A 26117-nucleotide genomic window follows, 5' to 3' on the forward strand; every position below is an offset into this window, starting at 1 on the left:
GTTCATTTTTGTACTTCTATTAAAGACGACATGGCAGAAAGCACAACTTTTTTTGATATTGTGAGTGCACACAAATAAAAGTAGACCCTTTGCTGTTATGAATGATGTATTACTCTTACTTTTATGAGCAAAAATGACGATGTATCTACTGAAAAAAAACAAGTGATCACGCTTGCATCTCCATGTCCTGAAGAGTCTCTGCACAAACTATTTGAAACTAACTATTTATAGCTTACATTTATCTGGGACTAACATTTAAACTGTTATATGCTTGAACTGTTTTATATCTATAGATTTTATTTTAGGCAAGTCGTGATGATTTGAGAAGGCTAAATTGATCAAACATAGGCTCACTGTCTGCCACTGGCAGCTTTTTTTCTTTAACTAAACATTATAATATTTAACAAACAAAAAATGCTCCAAACATTTTTCTAAATTAACTTGATAAAAAAAAAAAAAAAAAAATTTAATCACTTTGCTATTACCTACCAAACTGAACTATTTTACTAGCTGATCTGTTCAGTTGTTCAGATCAGACACTAGAGCATCCTTCATTCAGACACAGTGAAGATTAGAGTTACAAATGATCTGCTCTTATCATCTGATCGTGGGTGTATCTCTCTATTAGTTTTTAGCCATTGAAACACTTAATTTAGATTTTCTTTTTATTTCAATCATCTTGAGATGTTTTAAGTTTAATTTCAGCTCAGTGAAGCACTTTAAGCACTAACACTTTTTCAGGTACCTTTCTTGTAGAATTGTGCTTCAAATAAAGAACTTTATGTTGACCAGACAGTTAGTTAATCATTTACAAGTCAATATTGTCTATATTTATGTTTTTTTTTTTTTTATTACATTCAGTGAATATAGATTTAATTAGGGCTGTAGCTATCGAATATTTTAGTAATCGAGTATTCTACCAAAAATTCCATTGATTAATCGAGTAATCGGATAAAATGTGTTTTTGCTTAATTAAAGTGTAGTATTAATTATGCAAGAGAAAATAAGACTCCTGGGTCTCTTAAAATTAACAACTAAGTTTCCTTTTTTAGATTTTTATTTTTTAAATGCATAGAATGCAATGCATACATCAAAAATAAACATTTGATTATTACCCATTGTTTCCCTCTCTGTACTTGTACTGTGAACAATGACAATAAAGCTGACAGATGAATTAAGTGCATTTAAATAAAGCATTTTCTGAGATGCACATTAAACATTAAACACATAAAACATTAATTTAATTAATCTTTTAATTATTGAAAATTAACAACTTTTTGGTTAACTATTAAAAATAAAACATGGAAGAAATTTTGTGTCATTAAACCTTAAAAAAAAAATTTTTAGTAGTAGGCTATGTACATTCTGCTGAACAATAGTCTTTACAGTACCTTTACAATAGTCTGACGTATCTTTACAGTTCTGTGTATGTGATGTGACGCTAGTTTTACTCAAATCAAACGGTCAAATGCTCATGAAGTGACTGTCAGAGCAGTTCTGGAGATGTTGTTCATGTGTTCACGTCTTATTTAGTGAGACAGCAGACCCTGAAATACTGATTAAATAGACTGTTCCAGCTTAATATTTACAGATATTAGTCCATATCATGATTTGATGTAAGTGCAATGACCTATTTTTGTTGAATTCATTCATAATTTGGCAAATCCCGTGCCATTCCGCGTTAAACTGTAAATTCTGTTTTTATGACTGGATTCCGCGATTCCCTCCGTGTTTTCTGCATCGCGGAAATCATAGGGCCCTAGTTGTGGTGTGCCAGCAATGGACACACACCACGACGTTCTCTTCACGTTTGCCCGCGCCCTCAAATCAAAACACTGCTGACTCCTTGCAGTATGAGATTTCAGACGCAGCGCTCGTGTCTCCTTCCGCTTTCCGGGTGACGTAAACACGTTGTGTCACATTGAAAAATCATTGCAAAAGAACCTGACGTCAGATTTAAAATAAATTAAAAGAGGCTTCGAGGCAGAGGAATTTGCCTCAATCATTTTTTGTAATCGAGTTACTCGAGGAATCGTTTCAGCCCTAGTTTTAATACAAATGCTATTGATATTTCTAAGAAAATAACAGTAAACATCAGTTCAGAAATGGTGAATTTATAAAAAAAAAAAAATTAAGAGCCACAGGCCTGTATTTTAAACTTTTTTTTTTGTAAAGGTTCCTTTTTTAAACAGTAACAGGGCCATATAAAATGTTCTTAATTTTTCTGGTAATTAGATGTGTGAAATGTGTCAATTTTTTTGTGAAGAGGAAAACCCCTTGAGATGTAACATCTCGTTTTCAAGGGGACCTCAAAAAACAAAACAAAAACAAAACATACTTCACATAAATACATAGCTAACAAAACAAAGACAAAAGCTCTCCGTCACATCAAAACCACCCATTTCGTCTCCAATTCAACCATTAGAAATTAGACAAACAACTGCAACTGGTATGCAAATGATTAAGAAGAGACATATTAAACTGGTAGGAGGAGGAAATTGATCTAAAAGACCTAGGTAAAGCATTCCAATCAGGAGGGGCTTTAAATTTAAATGCTCTCCTCCCACTTTCCTTGGATATCTTTGGTACAGAAAAGAAAAGATGATCCGTGTCTCTTAGGCTATAAGATGTTTGGTGTGGAATCAAATATTGTTTCAAATAAGATGGATAGTTAGAAAACATGTATTTGTAAACAAACTGCAACCAGTGAAACTGCCGTCTAGAATTTAGTGAAAGAAGATTCAATGACTGATACATTTGGCAGTGATGTGTTCTAAATGGGCACCTCAAAACAAATCTGCAGATACTGTTATAAATCACATTCAAAGGTTTAAGATTGATATCAGCTGTGTTCTGATAAACAACATCCGCATAATCAATTATGGGCAATAATAGTTGAGTAATAATTTTTTATCTAATCTGTTTTGTAAAACAATTAATTGAGCAGTATACATGAAGAGAATTATTTTGCTTATGGAGTGCAGATCTAGTTGCAAAAAGCATGCTATAAGACTTGTTTTTATTCAGCAGAAGTAAATTAAGAAGTAAAGCAGGCCTGTTTAGCTATCTTGTCCACATCCTCGTTACCCTCCACACCAACATGAGTCGGCAACCACAAAAATACTGCTTAAAAAAGTCTCAGTTGGCCAATTCTGTATACATTTTGTAATGTTTCATTTTATATATATCTAGAACATTTCTACCTTCTAGTTTAACATCTTCAACAGTCAGGTTTATAAAACAAACAAATAAACATACTATCAAGCTACCAGCTACCAAACTGTCAGGGTTCTGTCACTTCAGTCTAGTGTTATTCATGCTTTTGTGACAGAGCCCTGATACTCTCCTCATGTCATTGTTTTCATGTGAGCGCGCGTCTCGTGTGAACACGCGGTTTATGAGCTTGCTCATTAGCTGCGTGTTTGTCTATTCAAGCACGTGGCTTGCGATTGGTTTGCTGGCCATGTGCTTGTGTTTTTTTGTTTTGTGTGAGCACATGGCTTTTGTCTTAGTTCCTATGTGCCATGTGCTCTCGTCAATTGTCTTGACCCCACCCATCTTGTTACCTGATTATTGATGTAATTTTCCCCACATGTGTTCCCTCTTTATCCTCCTCATTAGCTCCCTATTTATTGTCCTTGTGTTTGCAGTCTGGTGGCTAGTTTCGTCAAACATTTGTCTGTGTACATCGTGTCTTGCCTTGCCTTGCTTTGCCAGTCAAGTTTAGTCTGTTTTCCCCTACGGGGTAGTTTTTGTTTGTTTATTTAATTATTACTACTATTAAAGAGCCCTTCTCTCTGCATCATTGAGTCCTCGCCTCATTCCTCTACCCAAACCCTGACAGTACGAACTAGCCCGTATGAGGACTCAGCGGAAGAAGGGTTTGCACCGTCCACCAGCCTCCACTCTCTCCAGCCCCCACTACCAGCACATGCTCCAATTTAAGACCTTGATCTCGCTCCATCAACAAGGGACTGGTGTGAGGGATTTTGCCCTGGAGTTCAGTGGTACTGCAGAGGGATTGCAGTTTAATGATGCGGCCCTCAAGGACCTCTTCAATTACGCCCTTGATGAGCCTCTCAGCCGGTGGGGAATTAGGGGGCTGGACCACCTGTCGTTTGGGGAATTTGTGGAGTTCGTGGCACGTTCCCCAGCTAAGGAGGCTGCAGTGCTGCCTGTGGTGCCCGTCAAAGCTGCAGTTCCCCCCATGGTGGATGAAGGAGCTGCAGTACCCCCAGAGATGACTTGTGACATTGCAGAACCCCTAGAGGTGGCCGGAGAGACTGCAGCACCTCACTCTCGTAGGCGGAGGAGGCGAAAGAAGAGGAATGGCTCTGCCCCGCCAATGGCAGAGGTGCCGGATGAGGCTGCAGCGCCCCCAGAGGTGCCGGATGAGGCTGCAGCGCCCCCAGTAGTGGCCGACGACATTGCACTGCCCCAGTCTCGGAGACGGAGGAGGAGGAGAAAGGCTTCCTCCATCCCTCATGGCCCGGCGGCCATTCAGGAGCCCACTGCTGGCCTGGAGGCCAATCCAGTCATGCCCAAGCCCCTTGCCCTGCCGGCGCCGCCCAAACCCCTTGCCCTGCCGGCGCCGCCCAAGCCCCTTGCCCTGATGCCAGCTCCGTCTAAGCTCCCTGCCCTGATGCCGGCTCTGCCCTTGATGAGTGCCTTGCCGGTTTTGCCCTTCCTATCTGCTGGGGTTCCTGCTAGGCCGGATTCTTGCTGGTCTGTTCCTCCGGCACCGCCCTGGTGGTCTGTCGGGGTTTCTGTTAAGCCGGAGTCCTCTTGGTCTCTCCCACTGGTTCTGCCCTGCTGGTCTGCCCGGGTTCCTGTTAGGCCAGATCCTCGCTGGCTCGTTCCTCCGGCTCTGCCCTGGTGGTCTGCCTGGGTTCCTGTTAGGCCAGATCCTCGCTGGCTCATCTCTCCGGCTCCATCCTGGCCCACTGCTGGGACTCCTGGACTGCCTGAGCCTCCTTGGCTCAACCCTCCCGCCCCTCCCTGGTCCCTTTTAATAACTGTTTGGGTTTTCCTCCTAGTTGACTGGGCTCCCTTCCCTCCCTCCCTCCCCTATTTTGTCTGTTTTTTGATTTCCATGTCTTGTGTTCTATTTTGTACCGTGCTTGTGTTGCCATGCCTGTGCTGTCATGTTCCTGTTTTGTTTTTGGGTGTTCCTCGTTAGGGACGCCAGGTGGCGTCCCTTTTGAGGGGGGCTAGTGTCAGGGTTCTGTCACTTCAGTCTAGTGATATTCATGGTTTTGTGACAGAGCCCTGATACTCTCCTCATGTCATTGTTTTCATGTGAGCGCGCGTCTCGTGTGAACACGCGGTTTATGAGCTTGCTCATTAGCTGCGTGTTTGTCTATTCAAGCACGTGGCTTGCGATTGGTTTGCTGGCCATGTGCTTGTGTTTTTTTGTTTTGTGTGAGCACATGGCTTTTATCTTAGTTCCTATGTGCCATGTGCTCTCGTCAATTGTCTTGACCTCACCCATCTTGTTACCTGATTATTGATGTAATTTTCCCCACATGTGTTCCCTCGTTATCCTCCTCATTAGCTCCCTATTTATTGTCCTTGTGTTTGCAGTCTGGTGGCTAGTTTCGTCAAACATTTGTCTGTGTACATCGTGTCTTGCCTTGCTTTGCCAGTCAAGTTTAGTCTGTTTTCCCCTACGGGGTAGTTTTTGTTTGTTTATTTTATTATTACTACTATTAAAGAGCCCTTCTCTCTGCATCATTGAGTCCTCGCCTCATCCCTCTACCCAAACCCTGACACCAAACAAGATACCAGTTCTATTGTATATACTGAGACATGGTCTATTGTTTTTTTGTTTTTTTTTGATGGTGTAGATGTAGACTGCACTTGCAGCACCAGATTCAGTGAATCAAACTGCATTGGCCAAATGCTATTCCAGTCTGCTTTGGAGTATAAATCAATCAGGATTTTCTTAAATTTATCTTTCATTTTTCCACCACTCCTGTTGTAATGATGGGTCAGCATTGATGGTTAAAATTAATATTGTCTGGTTGGAGAGTGGACCACCAGAAATGGTTGGAGAGGAGTTGAATGGTAATGGTGATTCCAGGGTGACCAGAGCTAGGGGAATTATGGACCCATTGAATGACACGAAGGTTCAGAGGGACATAGGTGTGGTCAGGAGGGCATTTTGGGGGAGAAGGTTCACTTCTGCAATCTCTGTCATGATGTCCCATTGAACCAGGGTGATAATGAGGTTAGAGGGGATTATGGGTTCATTGGATGGAGGAATCTGGGGATGATTCAAACTGGTTGCAGTGGTCAGTGAGAACGACAAAGGGGAGTTTTGCCCCTTCCAACCAGCGATGCCATTCCTCAAAAGGCAGATTTCATGGCCAGGAGCTCCCAATCTCCTACATCATAATTCTGATCAGCAGGGTTAATTTTTCTGGAGTAGAGTTTGGCGGGATTAACCTGGCATTGAGAAAGAATGGCCCCAATACCTGTGCTGTATGCATCCACTTCCACAATGAACTCTAGCCCTGGGTCAGGATGGTGAAGAATGGGAATGGTGGTGAAACATTCTTTTAGCTGCTGGAATGACCCGACTGCAGATGATATTGTTTGCCACCCTTTAGCATGGAGGTTAATGGTGCAGCTTTCATGATGAAATTATGGATGAAATGTCTATAAAAGTTTGCAAAGCCCAAGAACCGCTGTAATTCTTTAACAGTGGTTGATGTGGCTAGTTTTGGACAGACTGCACCTTCTTCATTCATAGCTACTGCCTCTGCACTAATAATGTAACCACGAAAAGAAGTTGTCGGGTCTCGGGGCTAATCACCTGTCTTTTTGGTGTGGGTGTGTGTGTTGGGATGGTGACTGCTCACCACGTCTGCCTGTTTGTGTTTTCCCCGCCTCCCTTGTTCCCCGTGGTTAACCATAATTGCTCGCCACCTGTTCTCTATGTCCTTCTAATTTTTTCCCCTTTATTATTCCCTGTGTTTCTCTGTCTATTGTCAGACTGTTGTTATTCGTTCCAATAGCTCCGATCATCCAGCAGTTCTTTGTACTCACCCAGTCGTGTCTTGTCCTCAGGCTCCAGTGTGTTTGGCTTATTTCTCTGCTCTAGTTCTTACAAGCCCAGAGCTCCTAGTAGCTTCAGCTGTTCATCCTGTCACTACGAGTGAATCCTGTGAAACGTGACTCATCTGCTGTTCATCCTGTCACTACGAGTGAATCCTATGAAACGTGACTCATCTGCTGTTCATCCTGTCACTACGAGTGAATCCTATGAAACGTGACTCATCTGCTGTTCATCCTGTCACTGCGAGTGAAACCTGTGGAGCGTGACTCTTTCTTCTCTGTCTCCGCTTTGTGAATAAAGCCTTGAGTTTACCCGCACCTGAATCCAGCCTGCTTTCTCCTGACAGAACAGTCTGACCATATTATGGATTCAGCGGGATCTGGTCCGCTTCGCGCGGCTCTCGCTCAACAGGGAGTGTTGATCGGGCAGCATGCCACTCAGCTCAACACCACCGCGCTGGATGTGGAAGTTCTCAGTGCCCGAGTCTCCGAACTCCTCACACGGGTGGACGATCTTCAGCAAGAGGCAACGAGCCGGGGTCCCGTTCCTCACACCGGTTTGTCACACGAGTCCGAACCCCATGCCAACAATCCACCGGTCTACGATGGCGATCCTAACGCCTGTCAAGCGTTTCTCTCCCAATGCTCGCTGGTGTTTTCTCTGCAGCCCCGGCGTTACGCTAATGAAGAGACCAAGGTGGCTTACGTCCTTACACTCCTCTCGGGCCGTGCCCGCGAATGGGGTATCGCCGTTTGGAGATCGCGGGCTCCCTGTTGTGCCACCTTCGCGGTTTTCAGTCAAGAGATGGCCAAATTGTTTGATCGCTCTGCTCAGGGTGACGAGGCGGCGGCCCAGTTATCACGACTGTCTCAGGGGAGGAGCTCCGTGACTGACTATGCTATCCAGTTCCAGACTTTAGCTGCGGCATGCGGCTGGAATGAGAGCGCGCTGCGCGCTCGTTTTCTTGAGGGGTTGGATTTCGCCATTTCGGATGAGCTCGCGGCCATAGAACTCCCGCGGGAATTGGATCGGCTCATTAGTCTCGCGCTCCGCATTGAGGGTCATCTCAGCCGGCGCCGCAAACAACGGCAAACACCCGCCCCGTGGCGCCACCTAGAGCTCTCTTCAGCCAGTTTAGCCAGCCGACAGCCCTCACAGGAGGAGCCCATGCAGTTGGGTCGTCTACGGCTTACACCACGGCAGAAGCAGGAGCGTCTGTTGTCGGGGGCGTGTCTATACTGCGGCAAGGGAGGCCACTTCGCCCTTCAGTGCCCATTAAAGGGCCAGGGTCCACCAGTGAGGCGGAGCGTCCTGGTGGGCACTGTTCTCAGCTCAAGCTCTCCTGCAACACGCACTCAGCTGCCGTTCCAACTCTCCTTCCAGAGTCATTCACACACTGGACTCGCCCTTGTGGACTCAGGGGCTGAGGGGAACTTCCTTGATGCTGCCTCTGCTCAACGTTGGAAGATCCCGCTTGTTCCTTTGGCTAGCCCCGTTTCAGCATGGTCATTAGCTGGCCGTCCCCTTACCACCATCACCCACGTCACTCCCAAGATAGACCTCCATATTGCTGGCAGTCATCATGAGCGGATTGAACTGTTTATTATTGATTCCCCTAAGGCTCCTTTAGTTCTGGGACACCCATGGTTGCACAAGCACAATCCCCACATTGATTGGGTCTATAATTCTGTTTTAGCCTGGAGTCAGTCTTGTCACGTGTCATGTTTGGGTGCTGCTTTTTGTCCTGTCTCTGTGTCTTGTGTTCCTCAGGAGGATCCCTCTGACCTGACTGGTGTTCCGGCGGAGTACCACGATCTTCGGGCGGTCTTCAGTAGGGCCCGGGCCACCTCGCTACCTCCGCATCGCCCCTACGACTGTGCCATTGATCTCCTCCCGGGCTCTTCTCCGCCTAAGGGTCGTTTATATTCCCTTTCAGGTCCAGAGAGAGAGGCCATGGACAAGTACGTACGTGAATCACTTCAGGCTGGGCTCATCCGCCATTCCTCCTCTCCCGCTGGTGCAGGGTTTTTCTTTGTTCAGAAGAAGGACGGCTCCCTGCGCCCTTGTATTGATTACAGAGGTTTGAATGACATTACTATCAAGAACAGGTACCCCCTACCTTTAATGTCTTCTGCTTTTGAATTGTTACAGGGAGCTCGGGTCTTCACCAAGTTAGACCTGCGCAACGCCTACCACTTGGTGCGCATTCGGGAGGGGGATGAGTGGAAGACGGCATTTAACACCCCTTCGGGACACTACGAGTACTTGGTTCTTCCGTTTGGTCTGACCAATGCTCCAGCCGTTTTCCAGGGACTCGTCAACAGCGTGTTGGGTGACATGATTAATCATTTTGTCTTTGTGTATTTGGATGATATTTTGATTTTTTCTTCTTCTCTCCAATTACACACCCAGCATGTCAGACGGGTTCTCCAGCGGTTACTAGAGAACCAGTTGTTTGTCAAGGCGGAGAAGTGCGAATTCCACGCTGAGTCTGTTACGTTCCTTGGCCATATTATTTCTACGGAGGGGATCAAGCCTGATCCCGCTAAGATTGAAGCTGTTGCCCAGTGGCCGGTCCCTGACTCCCGGAAGGCTCTGCAGCGTTTCCTGGGTTTTGCCAACTTCTACCGGCGTTACATCCGGAATTTTGGTCAGATCGCTGCACCGCTGACAGCCTTAACCTCCACTAAGGTGTCTTTCAGGTGGAACCGGGAAGCGCAGGTAGCCTTTGACATTTTAAAGTCCCGTTTTGTCTCTGCACCTATTCTGATGGTTCCAGATCCGGAGGCCCAGTTCATTGTCGAGGTTGATGCTTCTGACGTTGGGGTTGGCGCAGTTCTATCTCAGCGTTCCCTCCATGATGGGAAGGTTCATCCTTGTGCATTCTTCTCTCGTCGTCTCAGCCCTGCAGAACGTAACTATGACATCGGCAACAGAGAGCTGCTGGCGGTACGATTGGCCTTGGGTGAGTGGCGTCATTGGTTGGAGGGGTCAGCGCAGCCCTTCTTGGTCTGGACGGATCACAAGAACCTTGAATACATCCGTTCGGCCAAGAGGCTGAGCTCGCGTCAGGCCCGCTGGGCGCTCTTCTTTGCCAGATTCAATTTCACCCTCTCGTACCGGCCGGGATCAAAGAACACCAAGCCTGATGCCCTCTCTCGCCTGTTCGGTGCTCCGGGGGAAGAGTTTGCGGCCGAGGCCATCCTTCCTGAGGGGGTGGTGGTCGGGGCTCTTTCGTGGGGTATCGAGCAGCGAGTTGAGGAGGCCGGTCGAGGGGTGCAGGTGCCGGGAGAGTGTCCGGCGGGCAGGTTGCTGGTGCCGGCTGCGCTGCGCTCTGAGGTCCTTGAGTGGGGTCACTCATCCAGGTTAGTCTGCCATCCAGGTATTCGGAGAACGTTGTCTGCCATCCGACAGCGTTTTTGGTGGCCTACTATGGCCGCAGATGTTAGACAGTTTGTGTTGGCCTGCCCCACATGTGCCCAAAGTAAGCCTGTCAATCGCCCTCCTGATGGTCTACTGCATCCTCTCCCTATCCCTTCCCGTCCTTGGTCACACATTGCCCTTGATTTCGTCTCTGGGCTTCCTCCGTCGAAGGGAAACACTGTAATTCTCACGGTGGTGGATCGCTTTTCCAAAGCGGTTCATTTTATTCCCCTGCCCAAGCTACCCTCCGCCCGGGAGACCGCCCAACTGGTGGTGGATCACGTCTTCCGTCTCCACGGGTTACCGGTGGATGTGGTTTCTGATAGGGGTCCCCAGTTCGTCTCCCGGTTCTGGAGGGAATTTTGTAGACAGATTGGGGCCTCTGCTAGTCTGTCATCTGGTTTTCATCCTCAGACCAATGGGCAGTGTGAGCGGGCCAACCAGGATCTAGGTAGAATGCTCCGCTGTCTAGCATCCAACAATCCGAGTTCCTGGTGTCAGCAGCTCTCCTGGGCAGAATACGCCCATAACACCCTTCCTGCGGCCGCGTCAGGTATGTCCCCTTTTGAGTGTGCTGTTGGTTATAATCCACCTCTGTTCCCATCACAGGAACCCGACGCAGCGGTTCCATCCGCCCTGGCTTTCGTCCAGCGCTGCCGTCGCACCTGGGAGAGAGTCAGGAGGATTTTGGTCCAAGCCTCTGACAGAACCAAGGCTGCAGCTGATCGTCGCCGGTCCTCTCCTCCTACCTATGTGTGTGGTCAACGGGTTTGGCTCTCTACCAAGGATCTGCCTCTCCGGGCGCCTTCTCGTAAGCTGGCACCCAGATTCATTGGGCCTTTCCGCATCACCAAGGTGGTTAGTCCGGTGGCGATCAGGCTCAAGCTCCCTCCTACTCTTGGTCGGGTTCACCCGGTGTTTCATGTTTCCAGGGTCAAGCCTGTGTTCTCTTCCCCCCTTAATCCTGCTTGCAGTCGCCCCACCCCCCCACCCCCTCGTCTTGTGGATGGATCTCCTACCTATACGGTTAAGAGATTACTCGATGAGCGGCGCCGCGGCAGGGGGTTTCAGTATCTTGTGGACTGGGAGGGGTATGGTCCAGAGGAGAGGTGTTGGGTGCCGTCCCGGGACATTCTGGACCGTTCGTTGATTGAGGACTTCCGGCGGCATCGAGGTAGGCCCCTTCCTAGAGCGCCAGGTGACGCTCCTGGGAGGGGGGGTACTGTCGGGTCTCGGGGCTAATCACCTGTCTTTTTGGTGTGGGTGTGTGTGTTGGGATGGTGACTGCTCACCACGTCTGCCTGTTTGTGTTTTCCCCGCCTCCCTTGTTCCCCGTGGTTAACCATAATTGCTCGCCACCTGTTCTCTATGTCCTTCTAATTTTTTCCCCTTTATTATTCCCTGTGTTTCTCTGTCTATTGTCAGACTGTTGTTATTCGTTCCAATAGCTCCGATCATCCAGCAGTTCTTTGTACTCACCCAGTCGTGTCTTGTCCTCAGGCTCCAGTGTGTTTGGCTTATTTCTCTGCTCTAGTTCTTACAAGCCCAGAGCTCCTAGTAGCTTCAGCTGTTCATCCTGTCACTACGAGTGAATCCTGTGAAACGTGACTCATCTGCTGTTCATCCTGTCACTACGAGTGAATCCTATGAAACGTGACTCATCTGCTGTTCATCCTGTCACTACGAGTGAATCCTATGAAACGTGACTCATCTGCTGTTCATCCTGTCACTGCGAGTGAAACCTGTGGAGCGTGACTCTTTCTTCTCTGTCTCCGCTTTGTGAATAAAGCCTTGAGTTTACCCGCACCTGAATCCAGCCTGCTTTCTCCTGACAGAAGTGACAGAATTCACACTTTTCAATCTTGGCATATAACTGATTCTCTATGAGCAGCTGAGGCACTGCCCGCACATGCTGCAAATGTGAGGCCAGGGTATCTGAAAAAAAATAAATAAATAAAAATCAAGATATTGGCCTTCACGGATGCAAATCAGGTTGAAGGCGCTGCAAAGGTTGAGTTTGGTGAATTATTTGGCAGTACGAAGCTGTTCTAGGGCTGCTGGGACCAGAGGTAGAGGCTAACAGAATTTCACTGTAATCTCATTAAGAATGCGGTAATCAATGCATGGTCGAAGAAGAAGCCAGCTGAGGCAGGAGGGGTGGATGGTCCGATGAAACACTTTGACAACTCCACAGTATATGCTTTCATGGCCTCAGACTCTGGTTGTGATAATGGAAAATCTCTGCCTCTATGTGGACTTAACCCTGGAAGAAGATCGATAGCCCAGTCACTAGGTCAGTGAGGAGGGAGCTGTGAGGCTTTGGACTTACTAAAAACTTAGGTGAGGTCCTGGTATTCTGTTCCGGGCTTATTCTGAAGGTAAGCCCGGAAAAGAGGAATTCTCAGTTGTCTTGGTTGGTTGTGAAGGGGAGTGTGATTGATCTAGGAGCAGGCAGTTCTGTTAACAGGATTCAGACCATTGTGAAATCTGTTTAGCTGTCCAGGAAATTTCATCCGTGAGCGAGGTGAGTCGCTGTAGCTGCTGTTGGTGAAAAACTAACATGGAGGCTTGGGCTGAAAGCTTGGTTGGGAGCTGACGAAGAGCCGTTGGATCTGTGTGTGGTAAGGTCTTCTGTAACGAAGGGTCAGAGGCATGCAAATCCATTTGCAGTTTTAATAAAATAAAGTCAGTATCAAACAGGCGGAGTACAATCAACAGCCTCAGGGACAACAAAGATAATCCAGTAGAGTAAATGATAGCAAAGCGTGGGTCAGGACTGGTAACAGACAAGGCACAGAGAATACAATCCAACAAACTAATCACAAGGGCAGGCGGCAGAGAATCAGAAGTGGTACTGTCCAGGATCACACACGAGAGAACGTCAGCAAAGTAGACTGCTTAGCAATGTTAGCTGGGGCGAGTCCAGATGCTGTATAAATAGAGGGTTGATAGCAAACACCTGTTCCAGCAATCAGTCCCAGGCACGGGGTAGATGGGAAATGGAGTCAGAGGAAGGTTAATACTCAGGAAATAGTGCCCTCCTGTGGTGATCAGAGAGAGCAACAGAGGCCTGATTCATGACACCTATACTAGTATCTGCAGGTTGTGATCTCTATTTATTTCAACCTGTTAGATTGACTTATGTTTTTGGCTCTTTATGGGTGATATGTATAATTATTTGTGAGTGCATGTGCAAGAGTGGAGAGGGAAGAACTGAAATAAAGGAACTTTTGCATACTTTGTGATTTACTTAATTCTTTATTAAGTTGCAATTAAGAATTATGCCAAACAATTACTTGGTTGCAACATTATTAGGTTTTACTAAAAATACCTCTTTGTCTCAGTGTGATAATTTGCTTATTTATACTATGTGTAAATACTAGTAATTATACATTTGAATCATTTATGAAGTACTAAAAATCAGTATCAAGATATAGGTCTTGTGTTTTTAAAGCATGTTCAGAGCAGAAAGGAGTTTTTTTTTCAGTTTGTGCATTCTCACAGCTAGACCATAAACATAAACATTATTTCTTTATTCAAGTTATTATTATTATTTTTTATTTTTTTTGTCTATATAGCCATTTATTTTCTAGCTAATTTAGCAGTCAATTTTTGGAAAACCAACTGGGGTTGTCTCTTGACAAACTGTGAACAAGGCTGGAATATGTTTAAATGCATTGTCATCATGACACAAATGCTGATATATTCAGTTTACTGTTGATACTGATACTGCAATCACATGCAGACAACCACTGATAGAATTTTATACCAGCCAGGAACTGTTCACTGTCACGTACTGCTATGAACACAACTGCCTTTGCTTGTTGAATAAAACAATGCTGTTGTTGTTTTAAACAAAGTCAGGAAATACAAGGCTGAAACGTGTGAATATGTGCATGCACTGAGTGGTTGAATCCTGTTGGGGGAGGATTCACACACAACACCACATTGTCACAGTCTGTCCTCTGTACTTCATGTCAGTCTTAAAACACAAATTAGAATGGTTGGAAAATGGTCAAGGATTATGTTTCATGCTTTTGTTGTGCTGTGTTTGTACCCGTGGCATTTGGCTGGTGAGTAATACATATCTTCTTGGAGTTTTTGAAGCAAATGGGCCAATACCAATTGCAGATTTTGTTTTCTTTAAGCAAAAAACAAAACAAAAAAATAAGGAAAGATTGGAATAGTGCATGAACAAGATTATTTGCTCAATAACAAGCTGAACTGGCTTTAAAAGGCAGTGGCTATAGCAATATATGGTCAATTAGATGTGAATTTCTTGTCAAACACAGAATATATTTAGAAAAATGTCTCAGTGGATTTTCTGTTCACACAATTAAAATCAAGGTCTGATTAAACCCAAATGTTTTTCAAAATATCTTCTTTTGTGGTCCACAGAAGAAAGAAAGTCATTCTTATTTTGGAATTGGTCAACCAATAATGATTAAATGATAATGAAAATAATAACTCTTCTGTTGTTTTCACCCAAGCCATAAATATTTTTGTCACAGCATGTGTTTGTAACTGAAAGCAACATTTTCTTTCTTTCTTTCTTTCTTTCTTTCTTTCTTTCTTTCTTTCTTGTTCTCCAGGCGGGACAGATGAAGTGACGTCTGTGTCAGTGATGGAGGGAGAATCTGTCTCTCTAAACACTGGTGTTACTGAAGTACAGAAGTATCGTCTGATTCAGTGGATGATTGGAGAAACACGAATAGCTCAATTCAACAATCTGACCAGAAGCAACTCCACATATGACACTGATGATGATAAAACACTCAAAAACCGACTGAATCTGGATCCTCAGACTGGATCTCTGACCATCACAAACAGCAGAACCACAGACTCTAGACTCTATCAACTAATACTCACAGACAGAGAGACCAGATCCAAGAGCTTCAGAGTCACAGTCTCTGGTGAGTACAGAATAAATACCCACCTAGGAATTTTTTATGTTCTAGGAATGTTTTCAGCGGCTAGTTTTATTTTAGTTCCCAGAATGTTCTGCTAAAAGGTAGGATAAAATTCTCTAAAAACATTCTAAAAATGTCTCTTGATAACATTGTTAGAAAATTATCCTCTAACCTTCTAATAAAGCTTCCCATCACACTAGATGTGGACTGACATTGCTCAGAAGTCAGATGTAGGTTGAAAGTGAAAACCCAACCTTTGTTTGATGTCAAACTCCAGTGTAAAAAACTCCAAAAACAATATTACCAACTTCACTTATTATAAACAAGATTGACTTTATTTCTGTCATAAATGTAAAAAAGTTCTTATTGATATTAACAGAGGTGTTGATGGTTTATTGAAAATAATAGTTTAGTTTGATTTCACCATTATGGTGATCAGTACTTAGGCAGTATGACTCTTTTCATTGTTTTGTTTTGTTTGATTCCTGCAACTATAATTGTTATGGCAAAAACAGTGAGAGAAAGATGTCATCAGGTGATGTTAGTTACTTGCTGATGTTAAAAATGTCATAATTTAGCCATCTGATAAACTGGTTTAAACTGGATTTTTTTGGAGTCTATTCTATTAATTAAATAATAGTGACTATAGCAGATGTGTTGCAATGCAGATTTATATCATATGCATTTTTGCCATGGATGAGTTTCGTATGATGTACCCAGAATACATTGCAGCATGAAGCATGTCACCATTGTAGTGTTTCATAACACTGAATCATTGATGTTTGGGTGAGAAAGAATTTTTTTTTTTTTAAATCCTTGAAATTATCGGCTTTAAATTCAACTGCGTGTCTGGCTGTTGACCCATTGAGTCACTTTAATAAATAATACTTAACTAACACCACACATTAGCTTGGGTGAAAACAGGTAACCAGACCAAATATGTGATGATGTCTTAGGCTATGTTCACACTTAACGTCTTTTTTCAAACTGCCAGCGTCTGTTCTACATTATAACCCTATGGAGTAAACCGTTTTAAAAAAAAAGTCCTGAGTGCCTTTTTAGACGCCACCGCCGGCGTCTTTTTCTGCAGCTCAGAGCGTCTTTTTAAGTTGAAAAAAGTTTAACTTTTCTGAAAAGGACGCCCTACGTCAAGCGCCTTTTTGACAGCTGACCAATGACAAGCGAGTAGCGAGACCTGTCGTTTCCATAACAACAAGAACAGCAAGAAAAAATGGAGACTGTGCCGGTTGATAAACTAATCGTCCTTGTTTCGGAGCACAAGGAGCTGTTTGATATGAGTACACAACTCTATCATAACATACATCACAAAGAGGCTGTGTGGGCACAGATTGGACGGATCCTTGGTTATTCAGGTAAGGTTATCATCTACTATTTGTCGTTAAAATTATCACCTAGCTATTAGCTAGCATTAATGTTCGCTCAGCAATAGTTATCAATACGGAAATGGAAGTACTTGAGAGATAAGTACAAGCGCGAAAGGAGAAATGAGAAAGACAGGAGAAGTGGTTCTGAGGGAGGCTTTAAACGGCAATGGAAGTTTATGGGGGTCATGTCGTTCCTGGATCCCCATGTTCAGGATAGGCCGACATCTACAAATTTTGAAACACCAGAAAGCATTTTAAATGCAATGTAGCAGGTCTTCAAACTGACTTTTGTGTAGTCTAAAATATGCCACAAACCGTGCATCATCCAACCGGAGCTCCTGGACTAAATTGTTGTGTAGTAGTTAATACTGTACGGTAATTATAGTACCAGTACTAGAGTAAATACGGTAAGGGGGATGGTGACTTTCCCCGGAACTTATCGGTTCAGTGAAGTACTACGAAGTAAACAGCACTCACCTTGGCTCTGTCTCTGCGTGTGTTATTGTTCCTCTGCAAATATTACAGTGGCGACGAGGATATAGAGTTAATGAATCCACATGAGGAAGGATATTGAAGATATCTGACGAGTGAAACTCAGTATAAAGGCAACATTCCGCCTGTTTTCGGGTTCGGAGGAAACCGAGACTGCTAGATACTCAAACGGCTAGGACAGGGACAGCGCATGAAACCGCATGAGTGCCCTCCTGTGGTGAGTGGAGGTAACTGAAAACAAAAACTGTGTCTTGCAAGACGAAGCAAGTTATAAATGAAAAGTGGAGATTAACAGAAGGAGCCATAGGAAGAAGTGTGCTGGAAGAGGGAAATTGTAAAGAAATTAAATAAAGAAAACACCTGAAGAGATGGCATTGATAGGAAGAGTTCCAGAATTTGAAAGTAAGAAAGAAGATTTCGATTCATATTTAGAACGATTTGAAAGATGGCTGTCAGCAAATGAGATTGATGCTGGGAAGAAAGCAGATGTGTTTCTGAGTGTCTTGGGTCCCACTGAATATGGAATGTTGAAAAATTTGATTGCACCTCAGAAGGTTACAGAAGTGTCATATGACAATATCACAAGTGCCCTGTCACTGCATTTTAAGCCGAAGCCCATTTTGATTGCAGAACGATTCAGATTCTACAAAAGACAGCAAAAGCAAGATGAAACTGTGGCTGAATACATTCTTGTACTGAAGACATTAGCGAGCACTTGTGAGTTTGGACAATTTCTCAATGATGCCCTCAGAGATCAGTTGGTTTGCGGCCTCTCAGGGGAGGGATATCACAAGCGGCTATTATCTGAAAAAGATCTTACATTCAAGAAGGCCTGCGATATTGCACTTGCTCTTGAGTTGGCTTACAAAGACACTATGGAATTGAGAGAACATGCTGAAAAACCAAAAGGGGCAGTTCACAGAGTCTTTAACACTTCTGGTGACCGGCGGCATCACAAGAAGAGTAACAGTTCATTTTACAACCGGCAGGATGATGGAGGAGCTAAACAGCGCATCTCTACAGAGAAAAAACAGAAGTGCTATCGATTTGGCAAGGACAATCATCAATCAACTGAATGCTACTATCGCACCGAAATCTGCCATGGTTGTGGAAAAGTCGGACATCTAAAAAGAGTCTGCAAGAAAATAAAGCATAGGGACAAAGCTAAAATGGTGAACGCAACTGGAGTAACTGATGATTCTGATGATTGTAAAGATGATGTGCTGGACTTGTTTACGGTGTAAACCGCTCAAGGAACAAAAGATGGAATTTTTGTCAAAGTTGAAGTAGCTGGGAACCCAGTGAAAATGCAAGTTGATACAGGCGCATCTGTGTCCTTGATTCCAGAGTCTCTCTATCATGACCAACTGAAGGACTGTTCTCTGCAGCCAGTAGCCATTCATCTGTCTTCATACACAGGAGAAACCATTCCTGTACTTGGGAGAATTTTAGTGCCAGTGAAGTATGAGGGATACGAGTGGAAGCTGCCACTTGTGGTGGTGAAAGGCAGTAAACCACCACTACTGGGAAGAAATTGGATGCAGAAGATAAAGCTGAACTGGGGTAAGATCTTCAGTCTTCAAGGCGGCGAGAAAAATGAACAGCTCACCCTGCAAGCAATGCTTGAAAAGCACAAAGATCTCTTCAAAGACAGATATGGGAAGATTAAAGACTTCAGAGCGAAAATTAGAGTGCAAAGTGATGCCAAGCCCATCTTCCACAAACCACGACCAGTACCTTATGCGTTGAGGGAATCAGTGGAAAAAGAGCTGGAACGCTTACAGAAGAATGGCATCATAACACAAGTGGAAAGGAGTGAATGGGCGGCACCTGTTGTCGTGGTACCCAAGAAAGACAAGGCAGTGCGACTGTGCGGTGATTACAAAGTGACCGTGAATCGATGCATACTCCCGGAAGAATATCCACTTCCAAATGCGGAGGATTTGTTTGCTACTTTGGCAGGTGGGAGAGTTTTCAGTAAGCTAGACCTGTCTTTCGCTTATCAACAACTGCAATTAGATCCAGAGTCAGAGCAATATCTTACAGTGAACACACACAAAGGCCTCTTCAGATTCCATCGCCTTGCCTATGGAGTTTCCACAGCTCCAGCAGTGTTTCAACACACAATGGATCAAATACTGAATGGGATGGAGAAGGTTGTGTGCTTTATGGATGACATTCTTGTATCAGCACCTACAAAGGATGAACACCTGGAAATTTTGAATCAAGTGATGGCAAGACTGGAAAAGTATGGTGTGAGAATCAAGCTTTCCAAATGTGCATTCCTGCAAGACTCAGTGGAGTACCTAGGGTACAGAATAGATGCACAGGGACTGCACCCAACCACAAGCAAGGTCGAGGCCATAGTAAACGCACCAGCTCCGCAAAATGTTACAGAGTTAAGATCATTTTTGGGGTTGCTTAATTACTATGGAAAATTTTTGCCAAATCTGTCCACATTGCTGCACCCACTTCACCAGCTGCTACAAGCTGAAGCACCATGGAAGTGGTCTCCACAATGTGAAGATGCATTTCAGGGCTGTAAACAACGTCTTTTGAATAGCAAATGCCTTGCACACTATGATCCAGAGAAGCCTCTCAGGCTTGCTTGTGACGCCAGTCCATATGGTGTCGGAGCTGTAATTTCTCATGTGTTTCCATCCGGTGAAGAGCAACCAATTGCTTTTGCATCAAGAACTCTCTCATCTAGTGAGAAGAATTATGCTCAAATTGAGAAAGAAGCATTGAGCATAATTTTCGGTGTCAAGAAGTTCCATAAGTACTTATACGGTAGAAAGTTTGAGTTGTTGACGGACCACAAATCACTTCTGACAATTCTAGGCCCCAAATGTGCAGTTCCAACTCTCGCTGCACTTCGCATGCAACGCTGGTCTTTAATCCTGTTGGCGTACGATTATGACATTCAGTACAGACGATCCAGTGACCACGCCAATGCGGATGCATTGTCACGTCTTCCTTGTGATCATGACACGGATGACACTACAGATGAAGGCGGAGTACTCTGTGTCTCACACATTGATGAGCTGCCTGTGTCAGCAAAAGACATTGCAGAAGAGACAAGACATGACCCGGTCCTTTCCAAAGTTCTCGATCTGACATTGTCAGGTTGGCCGAAGTTTGTGCCAAATCCAGATCTTAAACCATTCTATCTGAGAAAGGATCAGTTGTCTACAGACCAGGGATGTATTCTTTGGGGGTCGAGGGTGGTTATACCACCAAAGTTCAGACGGAGACTATTGTCTGATGTACATGATGGACATCCTGGAATAACACGAATGAAGGCATTAGCCCGAAGTTTCCTGTGGTGGCCAGGACTGGATCAGGAAGTAGAGAACTTTGTAGGCCAGTGTGCTGCATGTGAGATGACACTGAACAGGCCAGCAGTAGCACCCCTCCATCCTTGGTCATGGGCTGCATCACAGTGGGAAAGAATACATGTTGATTTCGCTGAGATCAATAAGCAGCACTACTTGCTGGTAGTGGATGTCTATTCAAAGTGGCTAGAAGTTCTGCCTACACAGCAGACAACAGCTGAGAAGACTGCACATCTTCTCAGAAACCTATTTTCATCCTATGGCCTGCCAAAGGTGTTGGTGTCAGATAATGGCCCTCCATTTACATCAGTAGAGTTTGAGCAGTTCCTCAAGAATAATGGAGTCCGACATGTTCTATCACCACCCTACCATCCTGCATCCAATGGAGCAGTGGAACGAGCTGTGCAGACATTCAAGAAAGCCTGGACTCGACTGGAAGCTCAGTCTGTGTCACCCCAGCAACGGCTTGCCCGGTTCCTGTTCACATACAGAAACACTCCTCACACAGTCACTGAGCGCACCCCGGCTGAGATGTTTCTAAAGAGACTACCTCGCACTCGCCTGTCCTTATTGAAGCCGGACATATCGGAAGTAGTGCTCAAGTATCAGCTACAGCAGAAAAAGGCTCATGACAAGCGAGCAAAGCCACTCCGGATGTTCAAACGGGGAGAGAGGGTGTTAGTTCGGGATTTCAGACATCCAAAGAAGCTGTGGGTTTCAGGAACGATTCTGCAACGAAGAGGATCTCTGACCTATGAGGTACAAGTTGATCATCGTCAAGTCAAGGTGCATGTGGATCACCTGCGTGCGTCTAAAGCTGCTTATTCACCAAGCAGAAGGGATGACGATGATTTCTTGGAGTACGCAGCAGGCTGTGGGGATCCAGTAGAAAGCACAGAGCCAGAAAATGTTGCTGCTGGTCCATCTTCGGAAGTGCAACAAGAGCGGCGCTATCCAGTAAGGCAGCGGACAGCACCAACTAGATTAAATCTCTAAGTGTTCATTTGAGATGAGTTATGAATACGGTATTCATGTTCTGAGTGCTTACTGTTAGGTTAATGAGTTTTGTATATGTGGTATAATTTTAGCACTGCATATTATGTTACAAAATAGTGATAAAAGTACAGTTATTTCTTGTTATGGGTTCAAATCTAGGGGGAAGTAGTGTAGTAGTTAATACTGTACGGTAATTATAGTACCAGTACTAGAGTAAATACGGTAAGGGGGATGGTGACTTTCCCCGGAACTTATCGGTTTAGTGAAGTACTACGAAGTAAACAGCACTCACCTTGGCTCTGTCTCTGCGTGTGTTATTGTTCCTCTGCAAATATTACATGTTGTAAGCACCATACAGTTTTCTTCCCCGTATAATGTCGTGCACCCACAAACGTCTTTGTGAACCGACATTCTCCTCCCCGGTAACTTCAAAAGCCAAAGCAAGAGCCAACTCTCTCTTTCTCGACATTTTTTGCATCACACAGCAGCACTAGGCTACTGTTGCAGCTGTTGTTATAGCAACAAAAGATGCGCTCGGCTGCTATTTGTAACCGAACGCTGCCGGCGTTTTTTTAGCATTTTTTTTCTTGTCAAAAAAGACGCTAAGTGTGAACATAGCCTTAATCATCAGCAAACAACCAGTGTTGTCTAACCACATGTTCTCTTGCTGTTTTTGCCATAATAAAGATTACAGAAGTTACAAAAGAACAACACTGACAAGTCAAGTGTCAAATTGTACAACTAAAGCCAACACTTACCACCATTATGGTGACATCAAATCAAACTATTACTTTTAAACAGACATCAACATCCACATCTAAACATCTGCTTAAATCTTAATTTGAATGTTAGGGGATAATGTTCTAATAATGTTATTAATAAACATTTTTAGAATGTTTTTAGAGAACGTTAACCTATCTTTTGAGAGAATGTTCTGGGAACAAAAATAAAACTACCCACTAAAACATTGTTAGAACAATCCATGGGAATATTCTTAGAACACTTTTGGAACAAAAAAATTATAGCTGGGTATACTTTGCCCTCTCATATACTACCTGCTAATGTGATTTATTCTGTCCATTTTTACAGCTCTTCTGCCTGTTCCTGCCATCAGCAGAGACGCTTCACAATGTTCATTATCATCAGAGCAGAATTGTTCATTGGTGTGTTCAGTGGTGAATGTGAGTGATGTGAGTCTCTCCTGGTTCAGAGGAAACAGTTTATTATCCAGCATCAGTGTGTCTGATCTCAGCATCAGTCTCTCTCTACCTCTGGAGGTGGAATATCAGGATAAATACATCTACAACTGTGTGATCAACAATTCATTCACTAACCAGACCTCACATCTGGACATCAGAGGACTCTGTCAACCATGTGCAGGTACAGTAGTGGTGACTGAGAAACAGCAGCATTCTCAGTGAATGCCTGAGCTCATAATAACCCATGAGGCCGGCCCTTATAACAGAACCACAATTCTGATTCAGTGTTCTTCCTTTTCAGACCACATCCACTGTTGTAATCCTACTGAAGCTTTGATACGATTGGCTGTATCTGCTCTGGTGGGCGTGGCTGCTGTTGCTGTGCTGGTTTATGACATCAGATCCAGAAAAGCTGAACAGGACACAAAAGATCAGACATCACCAGGGGCGTTGCTAGGCCCTTTTTAGGGGGGCTTCCCCTAAACTAATGCCCAGCCCCCCTAAAAAATATTTGATTAATTAATTTGTGATTGCTTCAGTCCCCTTTAAAAACTAATTTGAAACGGCGTAAAGCTGCGTCAAGTTTCTGCTCCTCCCATGATCTGAGTCTGCATGGATTCAGCGCTTTTTTAAATCCGTAGCGGCGCTGAGCAGAGCGAACATCAGAGAGTAGGCCTCAATATATGTGTGTGTGTGTGTGCACACGCGCATCCAATACCAGTACGTCTTCGCTGCGTTCACCTTCAGCCCTTATCACAGTGTGACAGTTGTTTTTTCTTCCAACAAAAATTAAGCGACTTAAACCCATGAAAACATACTTAAAAAAAATGATTATGATTTATTTTTATTTACTTTTTAAAATTTAAAACATTATTGTGTATTTCGGCATTATATTATACCGCATGCACAGAAATGATCAAAGACAAACATCATTGTCTGAAAGCACTAAATGACACAGAGAGAGAAACATCATGTGAAGTTATTTTGTTTTGTATTATTAAATATAATTTTGTAATTAGTAATAATGAATCATTATTGTATCATGATACATATATATTAAAGTAAGAGTAAAGGGATTTGTGATTTTTTTTTAAGTAACTGATTTATAGAAGTGGCAAATTGATAATTAATGTTGTTATTTTTAAGAAATAGAAATAAAAATAGAACAGATTAAACGTATTGCCAATAGACAATTACATTAATGCATGTTTTGTCTATATTCTTAATGAATATTAGCTCGTTAAATGATTTGAAATGAAAAAATTTTTCAGTGGATGACTTTATGTATAACCAACCGTATTGTTGAAAAAAAAATATTTCATTGTAGATGGATATACAACATTTTTTCTTGTCGTGCGGGAGTAGGTCTATAAATGAGCAGCAGTCAGGTGAGAATAGAACGTAGACAGCCTCTCACACACACAATACCACTGTGTTCCCAAGATTCATAGCAGTCATTGAACCCTTATGTTGTTTTAATTATCTGCCAATTTTCATGTGCATTTCATAAGAAAAAGCAGTGGTATTGTCAAAGGATAAACATGAATGTCCTAATAATGAATCAGAAAGTCTTTATTGTAAAAAAAAAAAAAAAAAAAAAAAAAAAAAATCTACATTCTCAACTCAAAATCTTTTAGTGACAGTGTTGTATATGGCTCAGTCAGTACTCCTACTCCCATATATGAAATACAGAGAATACAATGGAATAGTAGATTGCAATAAGTGTAGTAGTATACAACCCTACCCTAATAGTCAAATAATATTTTTTTAATCATACCCGTAACGGGGGCAGAGCCCCCCTAAAATGAAAATCCTAGAAACGCCCCTGGACATCACCATCAGCCTTGAATATACTTGAGCAGAAGGGTGAAATAAAAAAATGAATGCCAGGCACATTAAAAAGTAGTATGAATGCTTTCCTGTTCCTTGAAGCAGATCATGTTTGGCTACATATTGATTATATCTTTACATACTGTGTTTTCGATATATCTATTCAAATAAACACACATCTAGTTATTTTTATATAGTCATCAAAATAACGTTTGTGTGTGTGTGTATAATAGTATAAAATAGTAAAAAATAAAACATGTAAATTATACATTATATTCATAAACAATTCAAAGTTCTGCTTGACCCTTATAATGACTTTTACAAAGGTAATATTTTATTTATTTATTATTATTTTTTTTTTCCTTTTCAATAAAGATTTGGCCCTTTTCTCTTTTGCCTATTTTGTAATGCTGTAAACAACATAATTTAGAAGTTTAACACAATAAACTGAACTAAAGTCTTTAATCAGACTCACTGAGGCTCTTCGGTGTTTTCAGAGTGAAGAATGAATGTGATTCCACTGAATGTGAACAACTCAAATTTAAATCTGCTGTGGTCTCAGTTATTTGTCTCTAGAGAAGTGTGGTTTTCATCTGATGGGTGGAGCTTGTTTGTCTGTTATTAGTGTGTGCACTATGTTATAAACTCTTTTTTTCTGCCAGTGGGTGCCATAAACAGACTGACTGCTGTCGAATGGCAGGTTTATTAACAAATACTGAGTGATGAATTGAAATAGCAAATCACAGTATTAATCACAGATTGTAAAAGGATCTTAATATATTAATCAAACACAGGGGCGGACTTGTACCAAAAAGTGTCCCTGGACTTTTTGGCCGACAGCAGCCCACCACATCATAACGCATCCACCCCTGTTTTGATATAATTTATTAATTTAATATTTAAGTATACAGTTTGGGGATTTTAACCAATAGGGCAACTGATCCTCCGTTGAAAAAACAAAACAAAAAACAACAACAACAAAAAAAACACTTGCGTGCAGCAGCTGTACATTTATCAACTCCTAGTGAGCGATACATGCTCATCACGACACAAACATTCTCCTAGAACTCACAGTTTGTTTGCATTCAGTTAACAGATCCACACGAATCATGCATGAAATTGAAGTTTATAAACTCAAACGATAGCTTTATGTGCTTTACAGATGAACTTTAAGTCTTTATTTATTTCGAGATGTTCAATAATAGATCATCTTTGACTCTGTAATAGATGTTCATGATCCGATTCATGAAAAGATGATTCTTTTGAGTCAATCTTTTAAAATAATCATTTATTTTGTTGAACAAAACCAGTGTGGAAACCAGTGGTTCACAAACTAAATAGATCTGAGGTGCAGGGCACGTAAAATCGTAAAAAGTCGGGTACAAAATATATCACTGCACTTGTTTCTAAATCTTGCCGATTCAAGCGTTGGTTATGTTTTAAGTGAATGTTTTCAGTGGCCTGCTGTTTAGAGAAATTCACTGGAT

At 43.2% G+C, this 26117-nt stretch overlaps 1 protein-coding gene across 1 annotated transcript in view; it reads left to right on the forward strand.

Annotated features, from left to right (window-relative positions):
• The window catches only part of LOC132136868 (CD48 antigen-like), a 452450-nt gene extending 429182 nt beyond the window's left edge, over positions 1-23268 (forward strand). Inside the window, exons 4-5 of the mRNA XM_059547408.1 lie at positions 22691-22977; positions 23086-23268. Coding sequence (XP_059403391.1) covers positions 22691-22977; positions 23086-23268 — 470 coding nt within the window. The remainder of the gene's footprint in view (positions 1-22690; positions 22978-23085) is intronic.
• Positions 23269-26117: the final 2849 nt, after the last annotated feature.

This window comes from Carassius carassius, unplaced genomic scaffold (assembly GCF_963082965.1).
Source record: "Carassius carassius unplaced genomic scaffold, fCarCar2.1 SCAFFOLD_56, whole genome shotgun sequence".
In the NCBI taxonomy this organism is placed as follows: Eukaryota; Metazoa; Chordata; class Actinopteri; order Cypriniformes; family Cyprinidae; genus Carassius; species Carassius carassius.